Source organism: Dysidea avara, chromosome 8 (assembly GCF_963678975.1).
Source record: "Dysidea avara chromosome 8, odDysAvar1.4, whole genome shotgun sequence".
Lineage (NCBI taxonomy): Eukaryota > Metazoa > Porifera > Demospongiae > Dictyoceratida > Dysideidae > Dysidea > Dysidea avara.
This window is the reverse complement of record NC_089279.1, coordinates 6,294,176-6,321,108: the sequence shown is the minus strand read 5'-3', so window position 1 is coordinate 6,321,108 and position 26,933 is coordinate 6,294,176. Positions and strand designations below refer to the sequence as shown.

The window sequence follows — 26,933 nt, the reverse complement described above, 5'->3', positions numbered from 1 at the left end:
CCATTACCACTTCACCATCACTGTCATCCAATATGGCTACCTGTCCCATCTCCATGCTAGTTCTCTCTGCACCAAGATAGCCAGATCCTCTCCAAACATAAGCAAATCCATTATAGCTTTTTGGAACTGGCTGACTAAACTTTGCTCCTGGTTGGAGATGAATATCTAACATCATGATGGGAGTACGAGTGTCGATCACTGCTTTAGCTCCAAGACTCTCCCCAGCTATCACCTTAACCCATACATTTCCATTGTCAGTGGTCACAATAGGGATCTTCTCAGCTGGAGTGTCCTGATAACGAGGGGGTATCATTTTGTCCTTAGCTGGCAGGTTAACCCACAACTGAAAACCCTCTGACCTGCCACCTTTAGCCATCATCTCATCATCAGGAGTTTCACTGTGAACAACACCTAAAAAACAATGGAAGAAAAAGTAACATTGATATTGATGAGTCTGGCTGAAGACAACAAAGCTAAATATGCCTGCAGCCACAATGTACTAGCCACAGATTTGCTGGGCTGTGATGATCACGTGCAAGGGGAGGTGTGGCTGGTCTCACCTGATCCAGCAGTCATCCACTGTACCCATCCCTCCTTTAGTTGTCCAGAGTTTCCAACACTATCTTTGTGCTGCATCGATCCCTCCACAATGTAAGACACTGTTTCAAATCCTCTGTGAGGGGTGATCAGGGGCGCTACTGCTTCTCCAGGTCCGTACTTCCACTGGCCCAAAATGATCCAACATCAGAAACGGGTCACAATCAGGGATTTTACCGCCAATTGGACGGCGTACAATAAAACCAGCACCTGAAACACATGCCATAAATCTCAGCTCAAGTTTATGCTCTTAGCTAACCTTCTCGCTGCATATGAGCAGTTGCTATCTCTTTGATTCCTCTCGCTTTCGGCATTTCGCTACTTCTGGGGCTACTTCTTTCTCTGAGAATAAAACAATCTTGTGAGTCTTGCTCCGTACAGTAGCTATTTATATCACTTGTAGCTCTAGAACTGACAAGAAAGATGGTGACCAGCACAAAACCGAGTACCTCACGCCAAACACATTTTGACATGAGTAGTGACATCACTAGTCGCGTTTCTATCAAACTATGACGTCACAAGTCATGCACTGTACCGTATTCCGCGCTAGTCACAAGTTTCTCTTGCTCTGGTCAATTCTGGAACGTCTAGCATGTAGCTGCGTAGCTATATATAAACGGCTGAGTAGAGCAAAACGTCGAGAGTAACAATTAAACAGCTACCGAACGCTCTAGCTCCTAGAAGAACAATGCCAAAATCAAGAAGGATAAAGCAGATCGCTACAGCCCGTATGCAAAGAGAAGGTTGGTAGAGGCGTCTGTCATATCTTGTGTTCAGCACGTTTTATTTATTTTTAAGGGGCAGGGTTTATGGTTCGTTGTCCAATTGGTCAAAGCGGGGAAGTCCCTGACTGTGATCCGTTTTTGGGGATAGATCACTTTGGACCAGTGGAGTACGGACCAGGAGAAGCAATAGGCGCCCCTGATCACCCTCACAGAGGCTTTGAGACGGTGACATACATGGTGGAGGGATCATCGCAGCACAAAGATAGTGCTGGAAATTCTGGACTACTAAAGGAGGGATGGGTGCAGTGGATGACTGCTGGATCAGGTGAGAAAAGCCTCTCAGTAACTTCAGCTAAATATGCTAAATTCCAAAAACAACTCCTCCGGCCCATAGAATTCAGTTTGGCTAAGATTCCAGATTCTGAACAGTTCGGATTTCAAAACTGATTTCAAATAGTTTTACAAACTACCTAACATTAATGAAGCAGAAAAGGTAATGATTTCAACCACATGGAATTTTGTGAGACAGTTGTGGGTCATGAGTTTCAGATCCTTCCCTCAAGCTCATATTTGGCATAATGTGTTACCTCTTTATTATATGGACTCTTGGTATTACTTCGTTCTTCTATCAATAACCGTCTCTTTCTGTATTAGGTGTTGTTCACAGTGAAACTCCTAGTGATGAGATGTTGGCTAAAGGTGGCAAGTCAGAGGGTTTTCAGTTGTGGGTCAACCTGCCAGCAAAGAACAAAATGATACCCCCTCGTTATCAGGACACTCCAGCTGAGAAGATCCCTATTGTGACCACTGACAATGGAAATGTGTGGGTTAAGGTGATAGCTGGGGAGAGTCTTGGAGCTAAAGCAGTGATCGACACTCGTACTCCCATCATGATGTTAGATATTCATCTCCAACCAGGAGCAAAGTTTAGTCAGCCAGTTCCAAAAAGCTATAATGGATTTGCTTATGTTTGGAGAGGATCTGGCTATCTCGGTGCAGAGAGAACTAGCATGGAGATGGGACAGGTAGCCATATTGGATGACAGTGATGGTGAAGTGGTAATGGAAGCAGCAACTAATGACATTGTACACATTTTACTGATTGCTGGAGAACCGATCAATGAACCGATAGCAAGATATGGTCCATTTGTAATGAACACAATGGAAGAGATACAACAAGCTTTTCAGGACTACCACAGTGGTAAATTAGGAAAGATTGACGGTGCTGAGGAGAGATATGCACAAGCAGAGGCTGCCAAGAGGAAGCAAAAGGAGACAGGAACATGGTCTAAAGACACTGCAATGGCTAATAGTCATCATTGATCATGTTAAGATCCTCACGTACATTTCATGCTACACATATGTGTATATAATATTTTAGTAGATTAATGCTGATAGCATAACAGGGCGAGCCTGAGTTAGTAGATTAAAGTGGCAGTACGGCACTAGCAAAGCTGTGAAGTGATTTTATCGGGCTGGTAAAATAATGAATGGGTGGATTCAGAAACACATTAGCATCTTTATGGCTTCAATTGTTACCCATTAATGGCCATTATGTACCGTGTAGTTAGCATTCCTTAATGGCATTCTGCTAACTAGCGACATGCCCATTACATGTTCCACATTGTCGAACATGGCAAGACAGCTAGTAATCTTTGTTACTAACTCTTGAGTGACATTCTCATTACAAACCATAACCAATAGTTGATAATATTATTTATGGGGGAGTGTCCAACTGCCTCTGTACAAAATCACTGTCACAAGTTCACTTTTATTTGTTGTTATTACTGGGCAGGCAGTAATTACTGATTGTGTGGAATTTACAAGGGAATTAGGGAGGTTCTACAACACATGTTTGTGCTTAATTGGATAAAATTAAATGAACTGATGGTGGTGGCAAGTGTGTAAGAACTGTTGCCGTGGTATATCTACTATACTATAGATCTAATGGTTTGAAATTAATGCTAAAAGCATGAAAAATGCTAAAACTATAACAATGCCAATCTATTATATATAGCAACTTTTTCCCAAGTTTATTTTAATTTTTTTTAGGGTTAGGGTTAGGGGTATATGCTCCTCCCTTAGAACCGCTTATGTTAGAATCATTACATAGCTACCATCTTGGACTTCTCTGTATATTCTATGATATGTACTTGTTGGTATGGGTCCCACCATGTGCATGTATTCTAATATAGGAATGTACCCTGATTCTTTGACTTCTGAGAACAGTCTGATAAGTTATACTTACTTCTGAAGGAGTGCCAGGCCACATACACACTCCTTATTGGTTAATTAATCCTATAGCACATATAGTTGCTCTATAAATAATCTCATGCTGTTTAACGGTTACTTATCCTAACACCTTGTGTTCTATATCATTATGGTTTTGTGTACGTATGCAGCAGTACATGTACAAATACACAACAGTGGCGGATCCAGAGAGGGGCATGTGGCTAAACACCAGCCTATCATGCTTTTATGCAGTGCTCAAGACTGAATTAATAACCTATTATGCTGAAAATTATGCTCAATATCAATTCCTTTCAGCCATTTGTAATAGTGCTAAAAGATCCTGCTTCCTGTATTCACCTGTGGAGAATAATCATGACATTACTTCCCATAGAAAATATACATAGTGGCAGTTCTGAGTTAACATCTAATAAAAATTATATTCTATTAAAGTTTTTATTAATCCATCAGTGATGCTGAAACATTTTCACAAGGAATAGTTATAATTATTCTGCTCATTGATGAAGCTTCATGACCTATTTATGTTTATGCAAATTGTGTGTAATAGATTATACTCCAGTCAGTCAAGTACTCTAATAGAACAGCCACTGCAAGCAACACAACTCTCATCTGCAGCACCAACCACACATGGACACACTTAACTATATAGCCTACTAGGGTTTTATTGTAACTTAATCTTGATCCATTGTATATATATATATGTGGCATTTTATATAACAATTTACTCTTGGCTGTCACTGATCCCTACGCACAGCTTTTGAACCACTTAGAAAGCATGATTTGTCACGATGATCAAGAGTTCATATTATGAACCCTTGCTATGATTTCGATATTGGTGCATAAAACTACTCTACATCGAAATTTTTAGTCCTAGAACTTTAAAAATACCTTCATTTTCTAGCTGTACCCTCCAGACCTCCTGCTAATAGCTATACATATACCTACTACCTGGGTCATGATGCCCACCCCCCCCCCCCCCCCCCCAATTCGGTTTATTACAAAACAATAGTCAAGAGATCATAATACATTTTTAGGGTCAAACAAACTCATTATCAAGAGTAAATTATTTACTCTTGTAGTTACATAGTGGATCCTGCAGTCATCTCTCTGAAAATTGTCAACCCAAAAGTGATAAGTTTTATACACTAAAGGTACCAGTCTCTTTTACAGCCATGCTGGCCTGAAGATGACCAGTTTAAGATCCACTGTATGTGTGACCAGGTTTGCAAAAGGTACCAGCAAACAAAATGATGCACCACTTGACTCCTTACACTGATTAACTTGCTGTCAGTATCAAAACGAGGCCAGATACTGTAGCTACACTTGTGGAAAATTTTAGGTTATGAAGCTTCAAAGTTCAAAAATAGGTCAAATTTTGTCTGTGAAAGAGCTTTCTTTTTGCAATCCAGTCACATATATATTTATACACCAACACGTCAAGTGTGCTCTTGCACTACATCACCTCATAATGTCAGTCACAATTTGCCCTGGGCCTTCAACAGCTTGTAAAAATCCAATAAATGATGTTTCCACCGCCTAATTTTTGTACTATACTCATATGCATGAAAGTTCATGATAAGCATTTAGCAATAATGTACATGTAATTTAACGATGACTGTTAACCATTGCAGAATCCTTAGACCATTTTCCTGACTCCTTTTGTTTATTCCTGGCAGCCTCTGCTTGTGCATATCTCTCCTCAGCATTATCAATCTTTCCTAGTTTACCACTGTGGTAGTCCTGAAAAGCTTGTTGTATCTCTTCCATTGTATTCATTACAAATGGACCATATTTTGCTATCGGTTCATTGATCGGTTCTCCAGCAACCAGTAAAAAGTGTACAACGTCATTAGCTGCTGCTTCCATTACCACTTCACCATCACTGTTATCCAATATGGCTATCTGTCCTATCTTCATGCTGGCCCTCTTTGCACCAAAGTAGCCGGATCCTCTCCAAACATAGACAAATCCGTTAAAGGTTTTTGGGACTGGCTGACTAAACTTTGCTCCTGGTTTGAGATGAACATCTAACATCATGATGGGAGTATGAGTGTCGATCACTGCTTTAGCTCCAAGACTCTCCCCAGCTATCACCTTAACCCACACATTTCCATTGTCAGCGGTCACAATAGGGATCTTCTCAGTTGGAATGTCTTGATAACGAGGGGGTGTCATTTTGTCCTTAGCTGGCAGGTTGACCCACAACTGAAAACCCTCTGACTTGCCACCTTTAGCCATCATCTCATCACTAGGCATTTCACTGTGAACAACACCTAAACAAAGCCGGCAGAAAACAAACATCATTATCAGTAGTAAAAAAAAAAAGACAATAAATATAATAGCCACAATATTTTAAAATGAAATTTGAAAAATATGGAACAAAAAAAATTCCATGAAACATGAAGGGATCGCTGAAATACATCAACAAGGATCTCAAGTAAAACAAATCCCTTTCTGACTCTGCCGGCTAACTGCTTAACACTGTAGCTAAAGAGTCAAAATAGGGATTTGTGATGTAAGGGACCATCCATAATTCCAGCATTTTCACAAGTGTACAGAGAGCACTGTTTTTGCTTACCCTCTTTCTCCTACTCCTTCAATTATCTGACCCCCTTGGGACCAAGATGTCAAAAATTTTGGAGAATCAAAGTCCATTCATTTATATACAGAGCCCTGTTTAAATACTTTAATAGAACATACATCTTAGACAAAATACTCTAATAGAGCAGTCATTTATACTATTCGTATTATAGAGGTTTGTATAATGAGGGAGCACTGTACTATAAATCTATTCAATTTCTTTTTGTACAGTTTTCAGCAATCTCAAATTTAACCCTAAACCCACGAAGAACTTTTTGGGAATGTGTGTTTACACAGTATGGGCACACATGGTGATGTAAGATGGGGTAACTTAATTCTTATGGACAAAATCAACAAATTGTTTAAAAGTCTGTTTACTGGGCTAGGTTAAATGAATACTATAACTAAAGCAGCTTACTTATTATGAAGCGATGAACAACAGTGAGTAGCATCTCCATGTTTCGAACTTCTTGCCACATCTTTAATTTCAATTGTGGGCTTACTCGCATCAGTCCCATATGGCCTGATAGAACATTTTATGACAAAATGAATGGAAGTGGTTGCATGTCGATAGGAGCAACCACCATCGAGTTATGGGTTATTTTATAAAGGTATGTAAAGGGTTTGCATGTTTCCTTGCCAAAAAGTTATTTACATGGCTAGTTTTGGCCTCACTGATTAGTATTAGGGGAAAACCCTTGGTATCATTTTAATCCTTGTTGCATCACAAGAAACTGCATAGCCATAGGATGGATGCTTCAAAGTTACAGCATTTTGTGCTGTGCAAGGCACGTCTATTTGGGCCAGTTTTCTGGCCAATGCGGATTTAAGGGTTAAAAATCCATTTATGAAATAGACACCTTAGACTTTGATAGTCTCATCCCCAGCCGCTCACGTGCTCGATCAGACAAAAGGTTATCCGGTGACATTGGTCCATATTCTTGGTACAAGTGAAATAGCAGAACAAACAACTTTCCAGCTGCTTAAAGGAATGTTGCTTTGAAAATCTTGCTGATGTGACAAAATGAACTCTGGTTAACACTTCATGTACCCAATTTAGAACAATAAACAACTGCCTGATGCCTTCAGACAAAAACTGAATTTTAGTCTGCCTGCGAGTCTTCCTGACCACATTTGTGAGGCTAGAGGCCAAACAAAGCAGTGCATGGTCACCGTTCCACAATAACAAACTCACCAGTGGTATGTGCCTTTCTAGTTCCGATGAGTGTCTCCCTTCTGCACTTTACCATTCCTAATCGCATGGTCACCTTCTTCACACAAGGAAACCATACCGAGGCATTACTTTCCTTAGAAGGGCACAGTCAAACACCACAAACTATTTGAAGCCCTTAATTAATTAATTAATTAAATTAGATATGTGTCACTGGCTTATAAAATCATCCCATAGGACCATGATCATATGCCGCCACACTGCTAATTGCCAGCACCCTTAATCCCCCCCCCCCCTCCCTTCATTTCTCTGCCACTGCTAAAATATGCTGCACATGATGCCAAGAGCACGGTAGCGCTTGAGGGAGAGTGCATATATCTCAGTCATATACTGAGTAATCATATTATAACTGATATGTTCCACACCCTAGTGGATGAAACAAGCAATTTATAGTGAAAACTATCTGTAAGTGTTAGAATCACTGATGGATTAGCATTGCTACGTCCATCTACTTGTGACTACTGAGTTATACATAAATGCTATAGCTTTATTTCTCACCTTACTTTGTAACAATACATTGAAATTAAATGAATTTCATTGTTTTTGCAATTTATCAATTACGTTGCTGTGCATCGCTAAGGAAGTGTAACTTGAGCAAACCACTTTAAAAGTGTATTTTATAGTTTGTCTATTGTGTTTCATATGTAATAGCATTACTCACACACGTCATTATTGTATTCTAATAATTGCTCCCCCAATCATATGATGTGACCTCGTGTTATCTAAAATTATTATTAAGAGTGTGCCACGAAGTTTACATTGATGCTGAAACCTGGGACAAGATGGCTGTGAGTAGTATTTGTCTTCCTGAGCCTGTGAGCAATGCCGATAAAGAAACTTACGCTAAGTTGAAGAAGGCCATTCTTGACCGGTTGGACCCCGACACGGACGAGCACCACCTTGCTGCCCGAGACCAGGTTTCAGCATCAATGTAAACTTCGTGGCACAGCTGAGCCAGGAGGGGGGGGGGGGGTAGCCGTGAAGCTGAGCTGAGTGTAACTCGAGCCGTGAAGCTGAGCCAGGAGGGGGGGTAGGACATGACCACGTGCACTACGGAGCGCTAACAAAAATATTTATTTTCAACGTAGTCATACTACCTGTTGAAATTAATAGATCGTACAAAAAACGATTATATTGTAATCATGATGACCACTGTTACTGTTGATGTGAAAGTCGTCACCACCACATCGTCATCGTTGTAAGTCTAATTACTCCATAACGGCAGCATTTATCCAATCGTGAATCACACCATTGCACACAACAAACTAAGTAGAACTAAAATATGTATTAATCCCCATCGGTCCCCTTCCCCATACAGGGTCTATTTAGCTCATGTGAAATACTTTCAGTAGTTATTACGTATTCACATGGGCTTGTCCTACCTCCCCTGAAGCTGAGCTACGTTTTCATCTCATCAACTCGCTGCCTGACACCATGGCATTTCGACTGAAGCTCCAGCTCAAATACAGCTGGAACAGCAGCAGTGCCCACCCCCTGAGCTCCCTTAGAAAGAGACCGCTTAGACAGAGTGGAATGATCACTACATGTGACAAAACAACTAGCAACCCTAAGCAGCCACTTGACAAAACCTACTCAACCACCCAGACAGTGTCTTAATTGTGGCCGATTGGCTAGGAACTGCTATTCAAGAAGGACAGCTCAGTGTTTCAATTGTGCATTGACAGGGCATGTGGCCAGGACTGCCGGAATCGGGGAAATGGACAAGAGGGTGCCCAGATCCCTCGAGCAAGGGGAACCCCGGAGGTTGGTGAGTGCGCACACAACTATGCATGCACCACACACAAGCACGCATACATACATTGTCCTCGCAACAACACACAACCCATACACGAACAGGGTAGCACACACATATGGCTCACTGAACAATGGCACAACCCTGATACTGCTAGACTCAGGGGCATCATGTTCAGTAATTTCAAGATCCCATGTTAATCACACACCGATCAAACCCACACACACAGTCAGATTAGTTAATGCAGATGGGAGAGATATAACTCCTTGTGGAGTTGCTACAGTGACAATTGGCCTGGGAAAGTTTTCTGCAGAACACAAATTTGTAGTTGTTGACCATCTGTCACACCAGTGATTCTTGGCTGTGACTTTTTGATTAGACATGGTTATGTGCTTGACTTTGAACAGTGTACTTTCTATCGCGGTAAAAAACCCTGAAAAAGTCATGCAGTTGCAACCTGCACAGACCATCCCCCGACCCCTGCACATGATTACCATTGACGATGAATGTCCCCAGGCAACCCCTACACCATGCAAACGCACAAGCAAACCAACACTAGACATGCCCACCGACATTCACCCTGCCCTTACACCCACACTGGAAGAATTCAAGTCCTTGTTCTCAGGTCACACACAGCACACCATCAACACTGGCAATGCACAACCTATCAAAGTTCTATCCCACCCAATTCCATTGAGCGAGTTCACCAGCAGCTTCAGGAGATGGCCAAAGAAGGCATTACACGAGCCCACGGTGTTCTCCTGCTGTAAACCCTCTGGAGAAATAAGAATTTGTGTAGACTATGACCAGTTGAACAGTGTCACAAAGAAAGACTCGTACCCCATCCCCCGTACTGAAACTGGCTGGCAAAAAGTACTAGGGTATACATCTATTAATGATATTGGAACTAACTCCAGGCCACAAAGGACTCGCCATCCCCCAGACTTTTACAGACCTTAATTTCGAGGACTCAATAAACTTAGGGAGCAGTGTGACATAAGTACTTAACTACGTGCACACACAATGATTATGTATGTATCTATTTAATGCCCTATGTATGCGCGCGCATTCTGTTATGCCACATTGTTGTACATTGTGTTGTATCAGTAATTGATAGCATTCGAGCCCATCACACTCACACACATCATTATTGTATTCTAATAATTGCTCCCCCAATCACATGATGTAAAATAGTGTGACCTTGTGTTATCTAAAATTGTTATTTAGAGTTGCTGTGTGTGCCACGAAGTTTACACATATGCAATTTCTCCACACACAAAGCCTCATGGCTGCTCTTAATTTCCATTAAGGGGGCAGGCAACTATGTCCTATGGCTTCCGTGGATTTAAAACATGTCTTTATGTGAAGCTCTATAGTCAACACAGACACTATTATCTAACTGATCAATAACTGATGTTGTAGTTGAGGCCTTGAATATCTGTTTAGTGCAAATCTGAGTAAAAATCTTCAAAGCATGTGTAAACTATGGCGCAATTGTCATTTTTCAGTAAAATTGATTCTTCTTCTACAGCTGATGATGAAACTCTCTAAAAAATTTTGCAGAGGCTTGTCATAATATTATCTTGAAAAGTATGGAATCAGAATTTTGTATGATGTTATTACCCGACTACTAGAGCACCAGAAAACCGGATCAATTTTTTCTTACAAATATTGAGAATTCCACAGCTAATTTGAAAACGAAATTCCAAAAATTGCTTCCATACTTTTGTTACAAATCCACTTAGGTAGCAGATTGTAAAGTTCGAACACCATAGAACTAAAACTGAGAGACTAGTTTCAAAAATTCCATAACTGTGTAGGTTTCTACAACTTTTTGGTCTTAAACACAAAGCTGAAACTTTTAGTGAGTGTTTTTAACTGGAGATGATGATTTCTTAGTGCTATAAATGCATCTGATACAAAAAATAATGGATAGCAAGCAGGGATCAGTAGAAAGCAGTTATTTTCAGGTGAAGCCATAGGAATTAGTAGCGTGCCCCCTTAATAATTCTTGTACAAAGGGGATATTCCCCTTTTCAACTCAAGAAACTATGCTATTCCTGATAGCTTATAAAGACATTTTAAGATTCTAAAGTCTAGTATAACGTGGTAGTTATAAGTTCTGAGAGAGACATACACATCCAGTATTTAAAGGAAAGGCTAGGCCTGGTTCTTTGAAAAGCTGAATTTCCGGTACTGATAATACAGCAATGATAGTTACTCAATGGTGTTCTGGCAACAACCCCTTCAAGTAAACATGACGAAAACGGACAATTGAGCTTTAATACAGTACGTAAACAGCCTTAGTTCATTGAATGAAGGTTTATTTTTTGTAGCTCAAAGCCTGTTAGCTCACGTGGGTGTTGGACAGACACCACTCAGTTTTTACTAATTTCAAGAAACCAGACATGTCCCCTTGAAGGATGGCTGTGGGCACACACCTAGTTTTAAAAGATTCTAAAATTCCGTAGCAACTTATCTGAAGCATTTTTTTGGCCATTTTGAAGACAATTTTAGCTTTGTTTGCACGTCACCATTACTGCCAAGACATCATGAAGGCATTGTGAAGTTGATTTGGGATGATATATCCCAAACCTCCACGATCCCTAATATACAGTTACTATAATACTGTAGCTATGCCACGCAGCAATATTAAATAATATGCAAGGGAAGGTGTATAGAGGTTTAATTTCGACCACATTTTGATACTTCTCAAGTACATTTCCATAGAATGTGAACTAGGTAGTAATACGGCTATATGAGCGTGCTAGGGAGGTAGCTACGTGGTAAAGTTGACCTGGGTAGTGAGCTTGGCCTGATGAGAGTAATGAGTCTATGAGATAACTAGAGACACTAGGAGACAGAGTTTAATTGTTGCATCGTGATCTCTAACAGTATGGACAAAGTTTGTACTTATTTGAGTACGTACATAGATATAGAGACTTCAGAAGAGATGCCCTTGGAAATTACAATTTTTTTATAACCAGCATGGGACAAATAGCTATATACTGTTTGTACATATTGATATAGCAATATAGCAGTGTATAGCATTTCCATAGCAACACAAACAATACCACTTATTTTCTGGCCAGTATACCGTATATCAAAAAACTTCGGATGACTATAGAGCGGTTGCATGTGATGTCACAGGTGCGGCGTTCAACTGAAACGTGTGGCAAAACACATGGTATTTGTACAGCCAGGTGCAGGGAAAATTGCATACTTCATTTTCCTGCTATAGAGTGACTAACAGCGAAACTACATCGGTGTTGATAATCGTCTGTTATCAGATACTAACATACTAGAGTAGTGAGAGCATAGCCGGTCTGCTTTGTGGCTACATGGCAAAAATAGCGTGTATTCACCCACGCATGTTCAAAAAACAGGTCCACCCGAAAGTTGATATGGTGAGGTTAAACTGCCTTCTTTCTTCATAACTGTGTCAGAAAAACTCTTTTAACACAATGGTAAACGTGAATAGGCATCTGGTTTCTTAAACGTGCTAGCAAAAAGCGGAATTCTATTGTAGTTTCAGAAACCAGACCAGCTGCACTCTCATCCTTTTAATACGTTAATACCTTATAATAGGTGAATGTAACACTATAAGCTATCCATATTTGCATTGTGGCAGTAGAATCAATACGCAATTTTTATGCGTTGTGGCAATGGATTCTTGCCACAAGTTTTTCTAATTGCATCTAATGTAATTGCAACCACTCTATGGCAGGATTAGAAACCATTTATCAAATAACCACGATTTGACAATTAAAATAAAGCAAGGTGGCTAGTTTCGATGACTCCCGCAATAAGCGCCTGTACATAACTATTCAGGAAAATGGTTGCAATGTTTGTGTTGCTATGGAGATGAATCAATTATATTATCACCTGAACCAGCAGTCATCCACTGCACCCATCCTTCCTTCAGTTGTCCCGAGTTTCCAACACTATCTTTGTGCTGGGCAGATCCTGACACAAGGTAAGACACCGTCTCAAAGCCTCTGTGAGGGTGATCAGGGGCGCCTACTGCTTCTCCTGGTCCGAACTCCATTGGCCCAACATGATCCAGCATCAAAAACGGATCACAATCAGAAATTTTCCCGCCGATTGCACGGCGCACAACAAACCCAGCACCTGAAGCAACCATTATCAGTCTTTAGTTCAGAATTCTCTTGACTAACCATAGATACTATAGGGTAAGGCTATAGTATCTACGGACTAACCTTCTCGCTGCATATGAGCAGTTGCGATCTGTTTGCTTCCTCTGACTTTGGACATTTCGCTCCTTCTTTCCCTTTTAAGTCTTGTTTGTAGCTATAACACTGTAGTATATAATACCTATGCCCAGAACTAACTTGACCTCGGGAAAAGTGTAGTTCACAAACGGGATTGGAAACGGAAGTAACTCACGTGACATATCTGTATCGCTTTCCAGCTTTCCAGCTTTCCGTGCCATAGTGCGCAGTTACAGGTTTCTAATGGACTTCTTTAATTTGTCAACTGGCTGTACTTTGTCGGCTTGTAATGTGACAAATTGGTTAACCTGACAGGAATGTGTATTCTGTCGAGGTAAGTAATTTAATATGTTAAGATCGAGTAACGGTCACACCCGAGGTCACACCCTCTCTATGTTTTCACAACTATCAAGCACTTCTGTACTGCCTATTGAAACACTTACGACCGGGATCAAGATTCAATAAAGGGATCAAGGGGCTTTTTGTACAGTGAATCAAGCGATCAAGTGAAGACGTCCGCAAAAGTGGTGATCAAACACCTTTGAAAGTTTGAAAAAGTGCGGTTGACGATCAAGAAATCAAGGCTGTTTTATAGGTGAAATGTAGCAATCAAAGCGGAATTTCAATTCTCTCAAGTGTATCAAACTGGTGGTACCCCTGTGTGTGTACTTGGGAAGCAGCAAACAGTGTTCAGTTATTCTTTAGGGAGGGGAGGCTTTCAGACCCCCCTAAAATCTCACCTAAAATTGTGAGTGACTACTACGTACACTGTATTTAAGTTTAACCTGAACTTGTTTTTAAATAGCTAACATGAAAATAAAGGTGGTCGCTTTATATTAGTGATACTGTGCACAAGTGCCTTACAAGGGGAAGAGTTGCCTTTTATATAGACACTGAAACAGGCTCCACTGTATGATTTTAGTGTTTATAACTTTTTGATTTGTTAGTGTCTGGGATATGCACCCCTTTGCCTCCTGCGGAATCAGAGGATATTGTATATCTAAATCAATGGCCTCCAATTGTAAAATGCAAAAAAATTTTGTAATAATAGCTATCTAAGATTTGAGCTAAATATAAATGCATGCTCTTTGTAGCGGTGTATAGCTCCTGGTCTCCTAGCTGCACCAAAGAGTTACTAATCACTAGTGTTGTTCCAGTATACTAATTACTTTGGGAAAATATAACCCTTTTTCTGTTAGTACTATACCACACATTGGATGGTTTACTAAAGAGATACTAGTAAAGGGATGGTTAGATACTAAACACTTACTCGTCTTTACTTAATAATTGCTTCATCAAGATTTAGTTGATATTATATAGTGACTCATTCATTTAATCAGTACTTTAGTCCAGTTCTTACCTTCACAGCACTTTATAAACTTTTGAAGATTTCTTTTTAAAGCCACAAATAGGTGAGCCTTAAAAGTGCTCTTTGTATTTCCTCTGATGTTACTTAGGCTCCAATAATCACTTTGCTCATGTTGTTGATCTATCGGTAGTATATAGAAATTGCTTAGTTCACTTTGGTAACTGGAACTGTTGGAGTTTATTGTAACTGTTTGGAACTTGGGAGTTGTTGAATATTCATGCACATGCCAGGATAACCATTGAAGAATGTAGAATGGATCTGTTAGATTATTGGGTTGGAAAACTGAAGCATTTTTAAGCATTAGCTCCTTAATAGCTTGATAGTTTAGCAGTACCAACCTCTCAAACACATATCTTTCAACTGCATGGTGGAGATGCTACTAGTGGAAAGAGAAACAGAAATATTTATTTGAAGACTGAAATCTGTAAACTGCACCAGCAAATTCAGAATTGTTACTAATTGGTTAGATATAATTATGGACTTTTGGTATAACCTGTACTCTACCAAATCAAATTTAGTAGTAAATGCTTTAAAATACTTACTTATGAAAATTTACATACCAAAAGTAATACTAGTACTTTACTATCATTGAAAGTCAAGGTCAAATACTAATACTATACGAACAGATTTCTTAATACTGTAACAACACTAATAATCACCACTCTGACAGCGAGGCCATAGTATAGAATTTTCCTGGATAGTTACATGATTCGTTTGAAGGAGTGTCAGGTCACATAATATTATTAATACTCCTAATCCTATCATATAGCATGCAGCAGTTGCGCTCCAATGAAATGTGCTATTCAATGGTTACTCCTTGTACATGACTATTATGCTCTTGACTCTCTCACTCACATTAGCAGAAATGCGGTGACTACTCTATTAGGGAGTTTTGTCGTAATTCAACTTGCATCTCCAGTATAGTTGTAGATCTAACTTCAGTAATTCAGTGGATCCTTGAGTGGTGGTTCATTATGGTATGTCTGCTTAATTAAATCCTTAGAAATGCTAAGCGTGTTCATATGGCTTTCGGCGACATTCGTGGTCATGTGTGGTAAATACCTATCGCAGAAGATATTCTAAACATGATTCATACCACCAATGAATTTATTACCACTTATGGTGCATTTTGTAGTCTTCTAATGGATCGTGGTATAGTAAGCTACTGTAGCATGATCCTTTACTTTCAATTAACTGAAATCCACAAAATTACTATAATAAAAACTCTCTAATAGAGCGTTCAAGTTTGACCGAATTTCTGCTAATTGAGATACTAAATTGTGGATCATCAGGTGCAGCTATAGTCAGTGTATTTATAGTAAACAGAAGTAAACAGTGAATCAACAATCAAATGTACATGTGAAAAAAATTAACAAATTTAACAATTAATTATGGCTGTCAACCATTGCGGAGTCCTTGGACCATTTTCCTGTCTCCTTTTGTTTATTCCTGGCTGCTTCTGCTTGTGCATATCTATTCTCAGCGCCATCAATCTTTCCTAGTTTACCACTGCGGTAGTCTTCAAAAGCTTGTTGTATTTCTTCCATTGTGTTCATTACAAATGGACCAGATTTTACTATCGGTTCATTGATCGGTTCTCCAGCAATCAGTAAAATGTGTACAATGTCATTAGCTGCTGCTTCCATTACCACTTCACCATCACTGTCATCCAATATGGCTACCTGTCCCATCTCCATGCTAGTCCTTTCTGCACCAAGGTAGCCAGATCCTCTCCAAACATAGACAAATCCATTAAAGCTTTTTGGGACTGGCTGACTAAATTTTGCTCCTGGTTGGAGATGAACGTCTAACATCATCATGGGAGTATGAGTATTGATCACTGCTTTAGCTCCAAGACTCTCCCCAGCTATCACCTTAACCCACACATTTCCATTGTCAGTGGTCACAATAGGGATCTTCTCAGCTGGAGTGTCCTGATAACGAGGGGGTACCAATTTATCCTTAGCTGGTAGATTAACCCACAACTGAAAACCCTCTAACTTGCCACCTTTAGCCATCATTTCATCACTAGGCATTTCACTGTGAACAATACCTAAACAAAACCGGCAAAGAAACAAACAACATTATCAGTACTAAATGTACTATAGACATAAGAGAGATTGCTGAAAGAATCCACGAAACAAAAAAGGATTGCTGAAGTAAATCAACAAGAATCATGGTTATATTGAGTGAACCCATAAAAATCCCTTTTGACTTTGAGCTTACAAGCAAAGTCCTTCTTGTATTCTTGTTTTGTGTTTTTTCAGCAATCCCTACTCCATATTTTTCAAAAAATTTAATATAATTTACGGTGCTCACAGCTATTTGGGGCCATACAAAGTGTCCTGTACACTGACATGTAAAATAAATCCATATGCTAGAGGTGTTTATCTTTCTCTTTAACACAAGCCAAACAAAATGCCATTAGCTTGTACTGCTTTATAGTAGCTATGAGATCTTCAGGGGCTTAAATCGAACTTCACTATAGCACACTGGAAACCATGCTAAATAACTTCAGCTCATAACTCAACAACTCTATGTTTCATACTAATCTATATAGCGTACATATAGAAGACAAGTTAACACTAAAGTTGTTATTCACCACACAAATCCTTGCGTTTCCTTGCAAAGCCATAGTGCTATGCGCAAAATCTAAAACATAGCCCTGTAGAGAATTTATCAGCCTACCTTCATGGCCATCACTCAAAAACTAGTTCTGTTTTTAGTGTAGATGTGCAAAGATAACGCATGTCCAATAACAACCACAGGTTACATTTTACATACCATACAATACAATTTTTAAAGTCTCTTATAGGTGAACGTTTTTTTGTGGCTTATAAGAAAGCCTTGTATGCATCACCAACAGGACAGCAACTGCCAGCTACTTTTGGTGATTTAAAATATTACGCACGCGATCAACAGTGCTATATTTTCAGTACGCAGTGCTGTATTTTTCGTTCAGTACTGTATGGAAATAATAGCACTCTTATTTGTTTGATCTTCCCCACGCATTTTTTTTGTGGGCGAACAATGAAACGTGCTATAACATTGTACTCCTACCAACCAGATAGATGGTTGGAGAGTGTTATGTTTTCAAAGTAGTTATCAAAGGAGAGCCTGTAGCCTGACTGTTTACGCAGCATGTCAGGCTATATCTCGCCTGTCAATATACAAAGCCTAACTGTGAAATGTGTGGTTGAATGGCTTCAATACCTTGTTCCTTTAAACTATTCCTGGGTGCCATAGTGTCAAACCACACTGTGTAAACAACATGGCTTCATGACAACATACAGAGGAATGCGGAATCTTTGCTATACAGGAAGTCACCAGAAACATGACCTATCAATGCATTTCAAAGTTAATGGATCACGTTTATCGGTTGGCGCTTTACAATTGTGTTGCAAACATTCCGCAAACCACTGTACAGCAGTAGTGTGTTTGCATTTTGTTTGTGCATAAAAAAACACTACCACTAACTTATTCCTCTCCAGTGACACTGATTCTGGCAGATAAGTCTGACATCCAATAAGTGCATGGCGAACATACACACATTGTATAGCTCGAGCTATATAATGTGTGTATGTACGTCATGCACATTAATAACTTTCTTCCATCACAGTCTTCCAGGTGATCATGTCATTGTGGACTCTTACATGTATCCTACATACATGCAGAGCCTATACTCAGTCACAAGAACTATAAATACAACATTCATACACTGTTTCCTTTATTGCACAACATTTGCATTATTGCAATACCACTAAGATGTTTACATTCAATCATGGTAGGCCCAGCCAATCACAGGCTCCTATGAAATATCTAGAAGTCTGATAGCTACTCCAGTTAATCAAATTACTCTGATAAACACTAACGTATCTTACAAGTTAGCTAAGATGGTTAGAAAAAAAACCACATCAACTAGACACATTAAAACAAGGAATAGGATCACTGAAAACAAAAACTAACAAATTATGGGAATGTTGTCCATCATATCTCTGATCCTGCAGCTCTGCGTATCATGAATAATCCCCTTCTTCGTGGCATTCCTATGCTCTCAAACACTATCATCAGTACATATTACAATGTTTCTAATATCATCACCCATGATTCATCTCGGTCATGCACTGAGGCTGGTAGCAACATGAGGTTCAACACACAGATGCAAAATAAGATCACTACCAGTAGTCACCTTCACAGTTTCACTGTGGATAACTACAAATAAGGAAGTCCAGTAACGATAAAAACAAAACCTCAAAAAGTGAAAACCATTTTTATCTTTATAATTGATGTTATCTCGACAAGAGGTTACAGTTTTACATATTAAGTAATGTGCTATAGTCCTTTCCCAACTAGTTTGATACCTTTACACAAACTTACCAGAAAACTGTCATCTGTGGCATTGATTATAAAAAGCAAAAATAAGAGGAAGTCCAATTATCTACACTATTAACATCATCTGTGGTATTGACAATGATATGAAGATTGAGGATATATCACAGCCGGCTTGTGTGGCACTCAAGAACTTGTAAGGTATTTCGTATTTAGTTGTGAACTTGCTGTGTAATGAGATTCGATTACAGTGGAGCTTGCTCAAGCTTGCCCCACAATTAATAATATAATGAACAAAGTGGCAAATTTCATTATATTGCTTTCTTTTCACTTGACACTATACTCCATGCAAAAAACCAATAGAGGGTTGTCTTTGAGTTATAATATGCTTTTCAGGTGGCTTTTTCTATGCTTTCTATTAGGAATTTGCAATAAAAGATAAGCAATCCCTGTTATCAGGGGCTTATAAGCGCTGATAGTGCCGATATGAGTGCCGATTGTGCCTTCAGCGCTTATAAGCTCCTGCCCACTATCATGGTTCTTGTATATTTGTACTTCATGAGCAGAGATTCCAGATAGAAAGTACAGCACAAATAGTATTGCCTCAAGAATCTGCCGTTAGACAGTGTGCTGTATTTTGTATCATTATAATTCCCTATATGGACCTTGTCCTCAGGAAAGTGGATAGTAAATGTTAAATGCTACTATGTTGTGTTGCCATAAAATCACTGCAAGAAACCCTTACAGTTGTGCTGGAGTGTAGCAATGCCGGGCAGCAACATTGCATGTATGGCCACATGTATAGTTATATGCATAGTCCAGGCTTGCAGGACAAACGCTTTACCATGCAGGGCATTATCGCTTCCAGTATTAATGCTTGCAGGAAGGGTCTGGGGAATCTGTTGTTGTAATTGATCACCCTAATTCAGCCCTATAACCTATTTAACCGTTCAGTATTTTACCAGCATTAATTACAATATAATTGTGTCCTTTTATACTGCTTGGCCTAGAATACATATGTAGTACTTACTACAAACAAGTCATAGCTACCACAATATTCTAGTACAACAAAGAAGCCCTATACAATAAAGGTCCTAAGTTAACTCCTACAAAGTAGCTAGTTATATGTAACAATTGCATCATCTACAACTGGACCAAACCTCATGAAAATTGACCACATAATGGTGGTGTTATTGATCAGCAATCTGGCCTACCTCCAGTTTGAAAATGTCATAACGTTTTACTGTGCAGTTACGTAAAACAAATGCTACAATCTGATTGGTCTACCTAAACTTCAACCACATTCACAGAATGTCGTCCAGATTTCCCAGACCCTTCCGCGAGTGCTTAGCTATACTGAAAGCGATAATGCTTTGCAAGGAAAAATCTGGCTTGCAAGACTAGCACACTACATATATGTGCAAGGAAAGATGTTGCTGTTCTCACCTGATCCAGCAGTCATCCACTGCACCCATCCCTCCTTTAGTACTCCAGAGTTTCCAACACTGTCTTTGTGCTGGGCAGATCCTGACACAACATAAGACACCGTCTCAAATCCTCTGTGAGGGTGATCAGGGGCACCCACTGCTTCGCCTGGTCCAAACTCCATTGGCCCAGCATGGTCCAGCATCAAAAACGGGTCACAATCGGGAATTTTCCCGCCGATTGCATGGCGCACAACAAACCCGGCACCTGAAGCAACTATCATCATCATCAGTCGTTCAGAATTCTCTTGACTAACCTCCTCGCTCCATATGAGCTGTTACAACCTCTTTGATTCCTCTCGAGTTAGGCATTTCGCTCTTTCAACATAAATGTGTGTAAGTCGACTTGCTCCTTACAGTAGCTACACTGCTTGTATCGATGTTTGTTATTCCAGAACTGACCTCGGAACGAGTGCCTGACTAGGAAATTGCAACTGATTACTATTACCATGTTTTTCAGGTTTCTGGCGAAAATCAAAGCATTAACGTGATCAAACACGTGATCCGTGCTTCGAACTAGCAAGGCTTACATAACTTGCAGCATACTAGCAATACTTGAACATGTACAATGATCGGCAAAAGGTGCGAATATTCACTTTAAATGCCTTGCAAGTTCGAGATATTTGAATTACAGATCACGTGTTTGATCACGTTTATGCTTTGATTTTCGCAAGAAACCTGATAGTCTCGTGCCCAAACCCCACCCACTGCGTTGAATAGGGTCTGGTGACTTACGCTATGTTTTTGGGCCCGCCGCCATATTGTTTACGCATTTGTATCCATAGCTGTAGTCGGCCATTTTCCTAGTTCCAGCCTATCAAATCGCGTTGTACCTGAATCAAGGCGTCCGATTGGTCAGAAAAGAAAAATGGCGTAGGGCCCAAAACTCCTGCGAATGTCACCAGACCCTATTCAACGCAGTGGGTGGGGTCTGGGCACGAGACTAGAAACCTGAAAAACACGGTATTTAGTATCATGTGACTCTAATGATGTGCATCATGTGACTCTAATGATGTGCATCATGTGACTCTAATATATATATATATATTAGGTTGGCATGTCGGTTTGGGTCCATTATAGCGAGATACTCTAATAGAGCAGTCAGTCCACTATCACAGTTGTTGAGTACAAAAACTAACCCACAAGGCTAGTCCTGCCCCAGCTATCACCTCCTTGAACCCACACATTTTATTGTCAGTGGTCACAATAGGATCTTCTCAGCTGGAGTGCCCTGATGAGGCCACCGTTTATTAGTTGGTAATACTAACAGTTTCTCATTCCCGCCTGCATCGTCGTTTTTCTTACCTCATCAAGGATTTTTTGCATCACTGGTGGCTAAGGAAGGCCTTTTATAGTTGGTACCTTGCTTGAGCAGTCCAGCTAAGAAAATTTCATTTTTAGCCAGCTAATTTAGCTACCTAGTTAGTAAAAAATAAAATAAAAATCCACCCTCCCGCACTGCTTTTTTGAGTACAGGAGGATGAGAAACTAATAATTAAATGTATGTGGGGGTTTCAATTTGTCCTTAGCTGACAGGTTGACCCACAATTATAAACCCTCTGACTTGCCACCTTTATAGACATTATCTCATTTCTAGGAGCTTCACTATGAATGAGACGATTATTGATTAAAGAGCAAGTACATTATGGAATAATTATAAGTGAGCTGAGAAGCCATCCACTGTTTCCATCCTTCTCCAATTTTAATAACTCTCCAGAGTTCATGATCAAGCACTGTCTTTGTCCCTCCACAATATACATCACTGTCTACTGAAAACCACCAACAGGATCAGAGGCCCCTATTGCTTCTCCTGTACTCCATGCACTGGTGCAAAGTGATCACAGTTAGTGATCCCCGTCAATTGGCCATGAGGTTCACTACTTTTCTTTTACGATTAAAAACATCATAAATCTAGTAACTATAAGGTTATACAGTCCTGTAAAACTATATTTACAGAATTAGTACATGTTACTCAACTATAATGCCGGCAGCATGCAGGCAAATCATTAATCCTATTAAAATAATTAGATCTACAATAAGTCTGAATATAGTATTCCCTATATCTCACAGGTTCCTACACTGTAGTGGGATAGCATTTAATAAGTAACTTGTATAATAGGATCTAGTCACCTCTGTGGTGCATATTTGTATAGATAAAGATAGTATAGCGGAAGTATGGATAGTCTTTCATTGTAGAGCATGTCTTTAAGAGCTGCAGCAATCGTGTGGCCCTTTGCTGAAATTTTTCAAGTTTTCTTTGGTCAAGGACAGATAAAAGACCCCATGGCATACCACATTAGTGTCTACATTACATTACATTATGCAATGCTACAATTGTGAACTTGATATGGATTAAACAGTTATTAATGATACAGAATCTGTGACAAATTGCACTAAAGGTTATCTGGTAACAAGTACTAGACCCTATACTACACCTACTTAAACATTATACAGTGAAGTTAGTATACTTATTATTATACTTACATAATTAAATTTCAATACAATTAACTGTTGCATGAAAGTTTGGTGACTTGGGATGTTTGGAGCAGGTACTGCAAGGACAGCAAAGTGGTAACTGTGTTGGTTATCTGGATCAAATGAAGTACTGCTATAGAATTTTACATAACTGAAATTTGATGGTGAAAAAAGGTTGAGTCTCAAGTCGATTAACCAGATTGCTCAAGCCAATCTGTTGAAGTAGAAGTTGCTTTTTGTTCAGATGATAACATGACCCAAATTGTTACCGCTTGTCCAAAGTGTAACAAATTCATGCTGCAGGAGCTACTAAAGCAGTGCAACACTCATATGTATCATACAGTGAGGTAGTTCATACAGCATAGCATACTGTATCATGCATGGAGGTCAGTTGGCTGAAAATATCACCCAAAAATCAGCATCACATGGCACCTTAGCACTATTGGTTTGGTATAGCCATATTGGACAACAGTGATGGTGAAGTGGAAACAGCAGCTAATGACATTGTAATCATTTTACTGATTGCTGGAGAACCAATCAATCAACCAATAGCAAGATATGGTCCATTTGTAATGTGGAAGAGATATAACAAGTTTATCAATACTATACCACAGTGGTAATTAAAGGATTGATAGTGTGAGGAGATATGAATAGCAGAAACACTCCACAGCCAAAAGGAGATGAATGATTCCACAAGATCTTTAATCGTTATCAGTACTAATGCAATTTGATGTTTTTTGTGTGTATTGTGTAAACAGTACTCTTCTATATAAGGCTGTATGTGCTACCTTGCAGAAAACTGATTGTACAATAACTATTATTGTTTCCAGCACCAATTGTGCGCTGGAGAACTTTATGTAAACTAATCAAGTTACATCACAACATTTCCTGTAGTCTATTATAGTTTCCTTGCTATTGACGGTGTTCTAGAAGTGGCTAGACGAGTGAATGTAAATTTGTAACTACCCATAGAATGAGACTGGGCTGGTCTTGTTCACAGTTGAACACACAATGGACTACTTTGCAACAGTTTCAAATTTTGATGCTAAGTATGATGGCAAATAATTAACACACAGAAATGACAAAATACAAAAGATATAACATGTATTGTTTGTTAAGGTCCAGAGTTCCACCATAATTATAGCATACTAAAAATTATCATATATTAAATAATACTGAGCAGTAACTAGCACATTAATAATTAACTGGAAAATATTTGGACCCTGTGATTGTCTTCATCACAGACATGGATACTACCAGTTAGGCTTACTGCTACTCCACGTGGATACTTGAATTGACTGTTACCGGACCCACAGGCACCAAAGCAATGGATTAAACAGCCAGCACAGTCAAAAACCGACACGCGATGATTACGATCACTCACTAAGATAAATCCATTCAGGTCGGTACCAAGACAGTATGGCTCATTCAGTTGTCCCTTGCCGGATCCTTGTGTTCCAAACTTTCCCACATAGTGACCATCAAGGGTAAACATTTTGACACAGTGTTGATCATTATCAATTACATACAACTGACTATTGACATTGATTGCTACATCATAGGGACGGGCTAACTTTTCTGAGCCAAAGAAAGAACAAAACCGGCCACTGACTTGGAATACTGCAATACGATGGTTGTCTCTATCAGCTACATATACTTGGTCATTATGGATTGCTACGCCATATGGATACTGTAGCTGGCTATCCCGAGTTCCATGGCCTTTGAATTGCATCAAGTAGTTACCACTGACATCAAACTTTTGCACCCTGTGGTTGCTGCTATCAGCCACATACAAATTATTGTCCTCATCAAATGTAATTCCATGAGGGCTATTTAACTGACCCCTATCTTTGCCATGGCTACCATACCTCCTAATCAACCTGTCTCTAGCATCAAATATGTATATGCAATGGTTGGAATTATCTGCTACACCCCATACTCCATTCTTGCCCGATGCTGCTCCCCAGAGTTCACCCATGGTACCATTGTTGTTCAATATTGTGCTGGGTAATTTCATTGCTTGGTAATTCCGAATTACAGTGATTGCACATGGGCTTCCTTTAATTTGATGCCTATCAATAAATACAGACAGTTTAGCCTTTCCAATTTCTTTTCCAACTACAGAGACCACATAGCTTCCATCATTTTTGTCTTGGACCTCCCCAATCGAGACATTACCACTAACCGACTTCAAATCTGCAGACATCTGGCAACCTCCCTTACTACAAGGTATTCCATTGCAGTCCTTTGCAATGATGGTGGCTTGTACCCTTTCACCTACAAAGACAGAATTTGATCTTGGAAGGTTGGTTATCTCTGAAGTACGTGGGCTAGCAGATACAAAGAGTTGGCCAAATTGTGGGAATGGATTACTTGTAGGAACAAATTCCACTGTGGCCGATTGTACAGGATGTCTGTTTAGGTTTTGGCAATTACCAGTAAGCCGCCGCATGTTGTCGGTAATGTTCTGCCCATCTGACAAAACTTTGTGGTCAGAGATCCCATCCAGAGTATCACTTTGTTGTTTCATTTGTACAAGTTCTTGATGTACTGGATCTACTTCTGCTCTTTGTAGTGTCAGTGCCTGCTCTTTTTGTACCACTATGGCATCTACTTGCTGTTTCAATTGTTCTTTTTGCATCATCAGATTTCGAACTAATGTTTCATAATGTCGATCAATCTCTTGTTTAACTTCATTTCCCTGTCTTCTTATCTTCTCCTTCATACTGTCAATGTTATTACGAGTTTCAAAGACATCGTGGACCATTCCCTCTACTGGGGCAGTGATGTTCCTGAGCTTGTCACGGTGTCTGCCAGCCATTGTTGCTACAGTGTCATAATTATGAGTTTTGTGCTTGCCCCTTGTACAGTATGCACACACCAGCTCATTGCATGTGTCACAATAGCGTTTCAGTTCATAGCCATGTTCTATACAAAGTGGGACAGTTCCAGGCTCTGGAGAAGGATTCAAAGACGAAATTGTGTGACTATGAGTCCTGTCTCGTTGGTGGTAGTATCTACAAGTTTCACACAAAAACAGTTTACAGTCAAAACAAACTGACGTTGCTGATTCACATTCGACATCATTGCTGGTTATTTGATTAGATCCATCACATCTGACATTAGTGACTGTCCCATTGCGTACTAACAATACTTGATTGATGAAGGTGTTGGTCTCTAGTTCTGCCACTCCTCCTGCAGGAACTTCTGTTTCTTTTCTACACCCCACAGATGGACATGTGATCTGAGATTTTACCAATACCTGCTCCAGACACTGTTCACAGTAGAAATGACCACAAGACAAATATTTAGGGATCCTGAGTAGCTGGTTACACATGGAACATGTCAAAGCATCCTCCATAGCTACTGTCTGCTGAATAACCAAGCCTATATAAAAAGACACATTACTGACTCAACAGTACCCTCAAGTAGTCTCGTGTAGCCAGACAATTCTGAGTGCTTCGGCCCAACCCGGCTCAGAGTAGTCGGTATTAAAAGATCACTAAAACTTGCAGGGCCGAAACTCAACAGTGTGTATTTTATGTGTATATGGGTCCACAGAGGACTCTAATCCCAAATTTGCTGTCCGAAACTAAGCTTTTGTGTGATGGGCGTGGCTGAAAGGAATTGGCTTTTTCGAGTGACAAATTTTTCATACTACCTGCCTGAGCATCTCACGCACATGTTTCTGATAACTGTACATGTACAAAATAGTGTATGACTCGATATATAGTACTAACCTTTATAAGTGACCTCTCATAAACCAAGCTCCCGTGCACAACCCGAGTTTATAATAGGCTAACGGCGCCCGCCCTAGGGCTGGCACGCTAAGACTACAAAGTGTAAAACATATTGTAAAAATTATACAGGTATCCTCTAGGGAACAGCTCATGCAATAGCTACATGCAG

General features: G+C 39.7%; 4 protein-coding genes and 1 pseudogene across 5 annotated transcripts; 1 reads left to right on the top strand and 4 right to left on the bottom strand.

Moving 5' to 3' along the window:
* LOC136262877 (uncharacterized) overlaps positions 1 to 1,108 on the bottom strand; it is a 1,679-nt pseudogene extending 571 nt beyond the window's left edge.
* LOC136262844 (uncharacterized) lies at positions 1,099 to 2,740 on the top strand. The gene is made up of 3 exons (XM_066057262.1): positions 1,099 to 1,340; positions 1,396 to 1,647; positions 1,977 to 2,740. The coding sequence occupies exons 1-3, from the start codon at positions 1,286 to 1,288 to the stop codon at positions 2,642 to 2,644; spliced, it is 975 nt and encodes a 324-aa protein (XP_065913334.1). The 5' UTR covers positions 1,099 to 1,285; the 3' UTR covers positions 2,645 to 2,740.
* Positions 2,741 to 5,125: 2,385 nt separating this feature from the next.
* LOC136262845 (uncharacterized) lies at positions 5,126 to 13,804 on the bottom strand. 2 transcript variants are annotated; one of them, XM_066057264.1, is made up of 3 exons: positions 13,356 to 13,804; positions 13,021 to 13,308; positions 5,126 to 5,844 (listed from the first exon to the last, which is right to left on the bottom strand). In XM_066057264.1, the coding sequence occupies exons 2-3, from the start codon at positions 13,277 to 13,279 to the stop codon at positions 5,177 to 5,179; spliced, it is 927 nt and encodes a 308-aa protein (XP_065913336.1). In that variant the 5' UTR covers positions 13,280 to 13,308; positions 13,356 to 13,804; the 3' UTR covers positions 5,126 to 5,176. The 2 variants fall into 2 exon arrangements, with proteins under 2 accessions (XP_065913336.1, XP_065913335.1); XM_066057263.1 differs by having other exon boundaries at positions 13,021 to 13,266; positions 13,356 to 13,799.
* Positions 13,805 to 16,065: 2,261 nt separating this feature from the next.
* On the bottom strand, positions 16,066 to 21,168 carry LOC136262846 (uncharacterized). Its single transcript, XM_066057265.1, has 3 exons — positions 20,807 to 21,168; positions 20,512 to 20,757; positions 16,066 to 16,789 (listed from the first exon to the last, which is right to left on the bottom strand). Exons 1-3 carry the CDS (start codon positions 20,859 to 20,861, stop codon positions 16,122 to 16,124), a joined length of 969 nt encoding a protein of 322 aa, XP_065913337.1. The 5' UTR covers positions 20,862 to 21,168; the 3' UTR covers positions 16,066 to 16,121.
* A 2,902-nt stretch (positions 21,169 to 24,070) lies between these two features.
* Positions 24,071 to 26,842, bottom strand: LOC136262815 (tripartite motif-containing protein 2-like). Its single transcript, XM_066057226.1, has 2 exons — positions 26,765 to 26,842; positions 24,071 to 26,411 (listed from the first exon to the last, which is right to left on the bottom strand). The coding sequence occupies exon 2, from the start codon at positions 26,383 to 26,385 to the stop codon at positions 24,226 to 24,228; it is 2,160 nt and encodes a 719-aa protein (XP_065913298.1). The 5' UTR covers positions 26,386 to 26,411; positions 26,765 to 26,842; the 3' UTR covers positions 24,071 to 24,225.
* Positions 26,843 to 26,933: the final 91 nt, after the last annotated feature.

Coding starts and splice junctions, on each gene's coding strand:
- LOC136262845 (XM_066057263.1), bottom strand. CDS start 13,410: ATGTCCAAAGTCAGAGGAAGCAAACAGATCGCAACTGCTCATATGCAG. Junction 13,267..13,355: donor TGCTCATATGCAGCGAGAAG/GTTAGTCCGTAG, acceptor TGGTTGCTTCAG/GTGCTGGGTTTGTTGTGCGC. Junction 5,845..13,020: donor GTGGATGACTGCTGGTTCAG/GTGATAATATAA, acceptor GGCTTTGTTTAG/GTGTTGTTCACAGTGAAATG.
- LOC136262815 (XM_066057226.1), bottom strand. CDS start 26,385: ATGGAGGATGCTTTGACATGTTCCATGTGTAACCAGCTACTCAGGATC.
- LOC136262844 (XM_066057262.1), top strand. CDS start 1,286: ATGCCAAAATCAAGAAGGATAAAGCAGATCGCTACAGCCCGTATGCAA. Junction 1,341..1,395: donor AGCCCGTATGCAAAGAGAAG/GTTGGTAGAGGC, acceptor TTTATTTTTAAG/GGGCAGGGTTTATGGTTCGT. Junction 1,648..1,976: donor GTGGATGACTGCTGGATCAG/GTGAGAAAAGCC, acceptor TTTCTGTATTAG/GTGTTGTTCACAGTGAAACT.
- LOC136262846 (XM_066057265.1), bottom strand. CDS start 20,861: ATGCCTAACTCGAGAGGAATCAAAGAGGTTGTAACAGCTCATATGGAG. Junction 20,758..20,806: donor AGCTCATATGGAGCGAGGAG/GTTAGTCAAGAG, acceptor TAGTTGCTTCAG/GTGCCGGGTTTGTTGTGCGC. Junction 16,790..20,511: donor GTGGATGACTGCTGGATCAG/GTGAGAACAGCA, acceptor GGTTTTGTTTAG/GTATTGTTCACAGTGAAATG.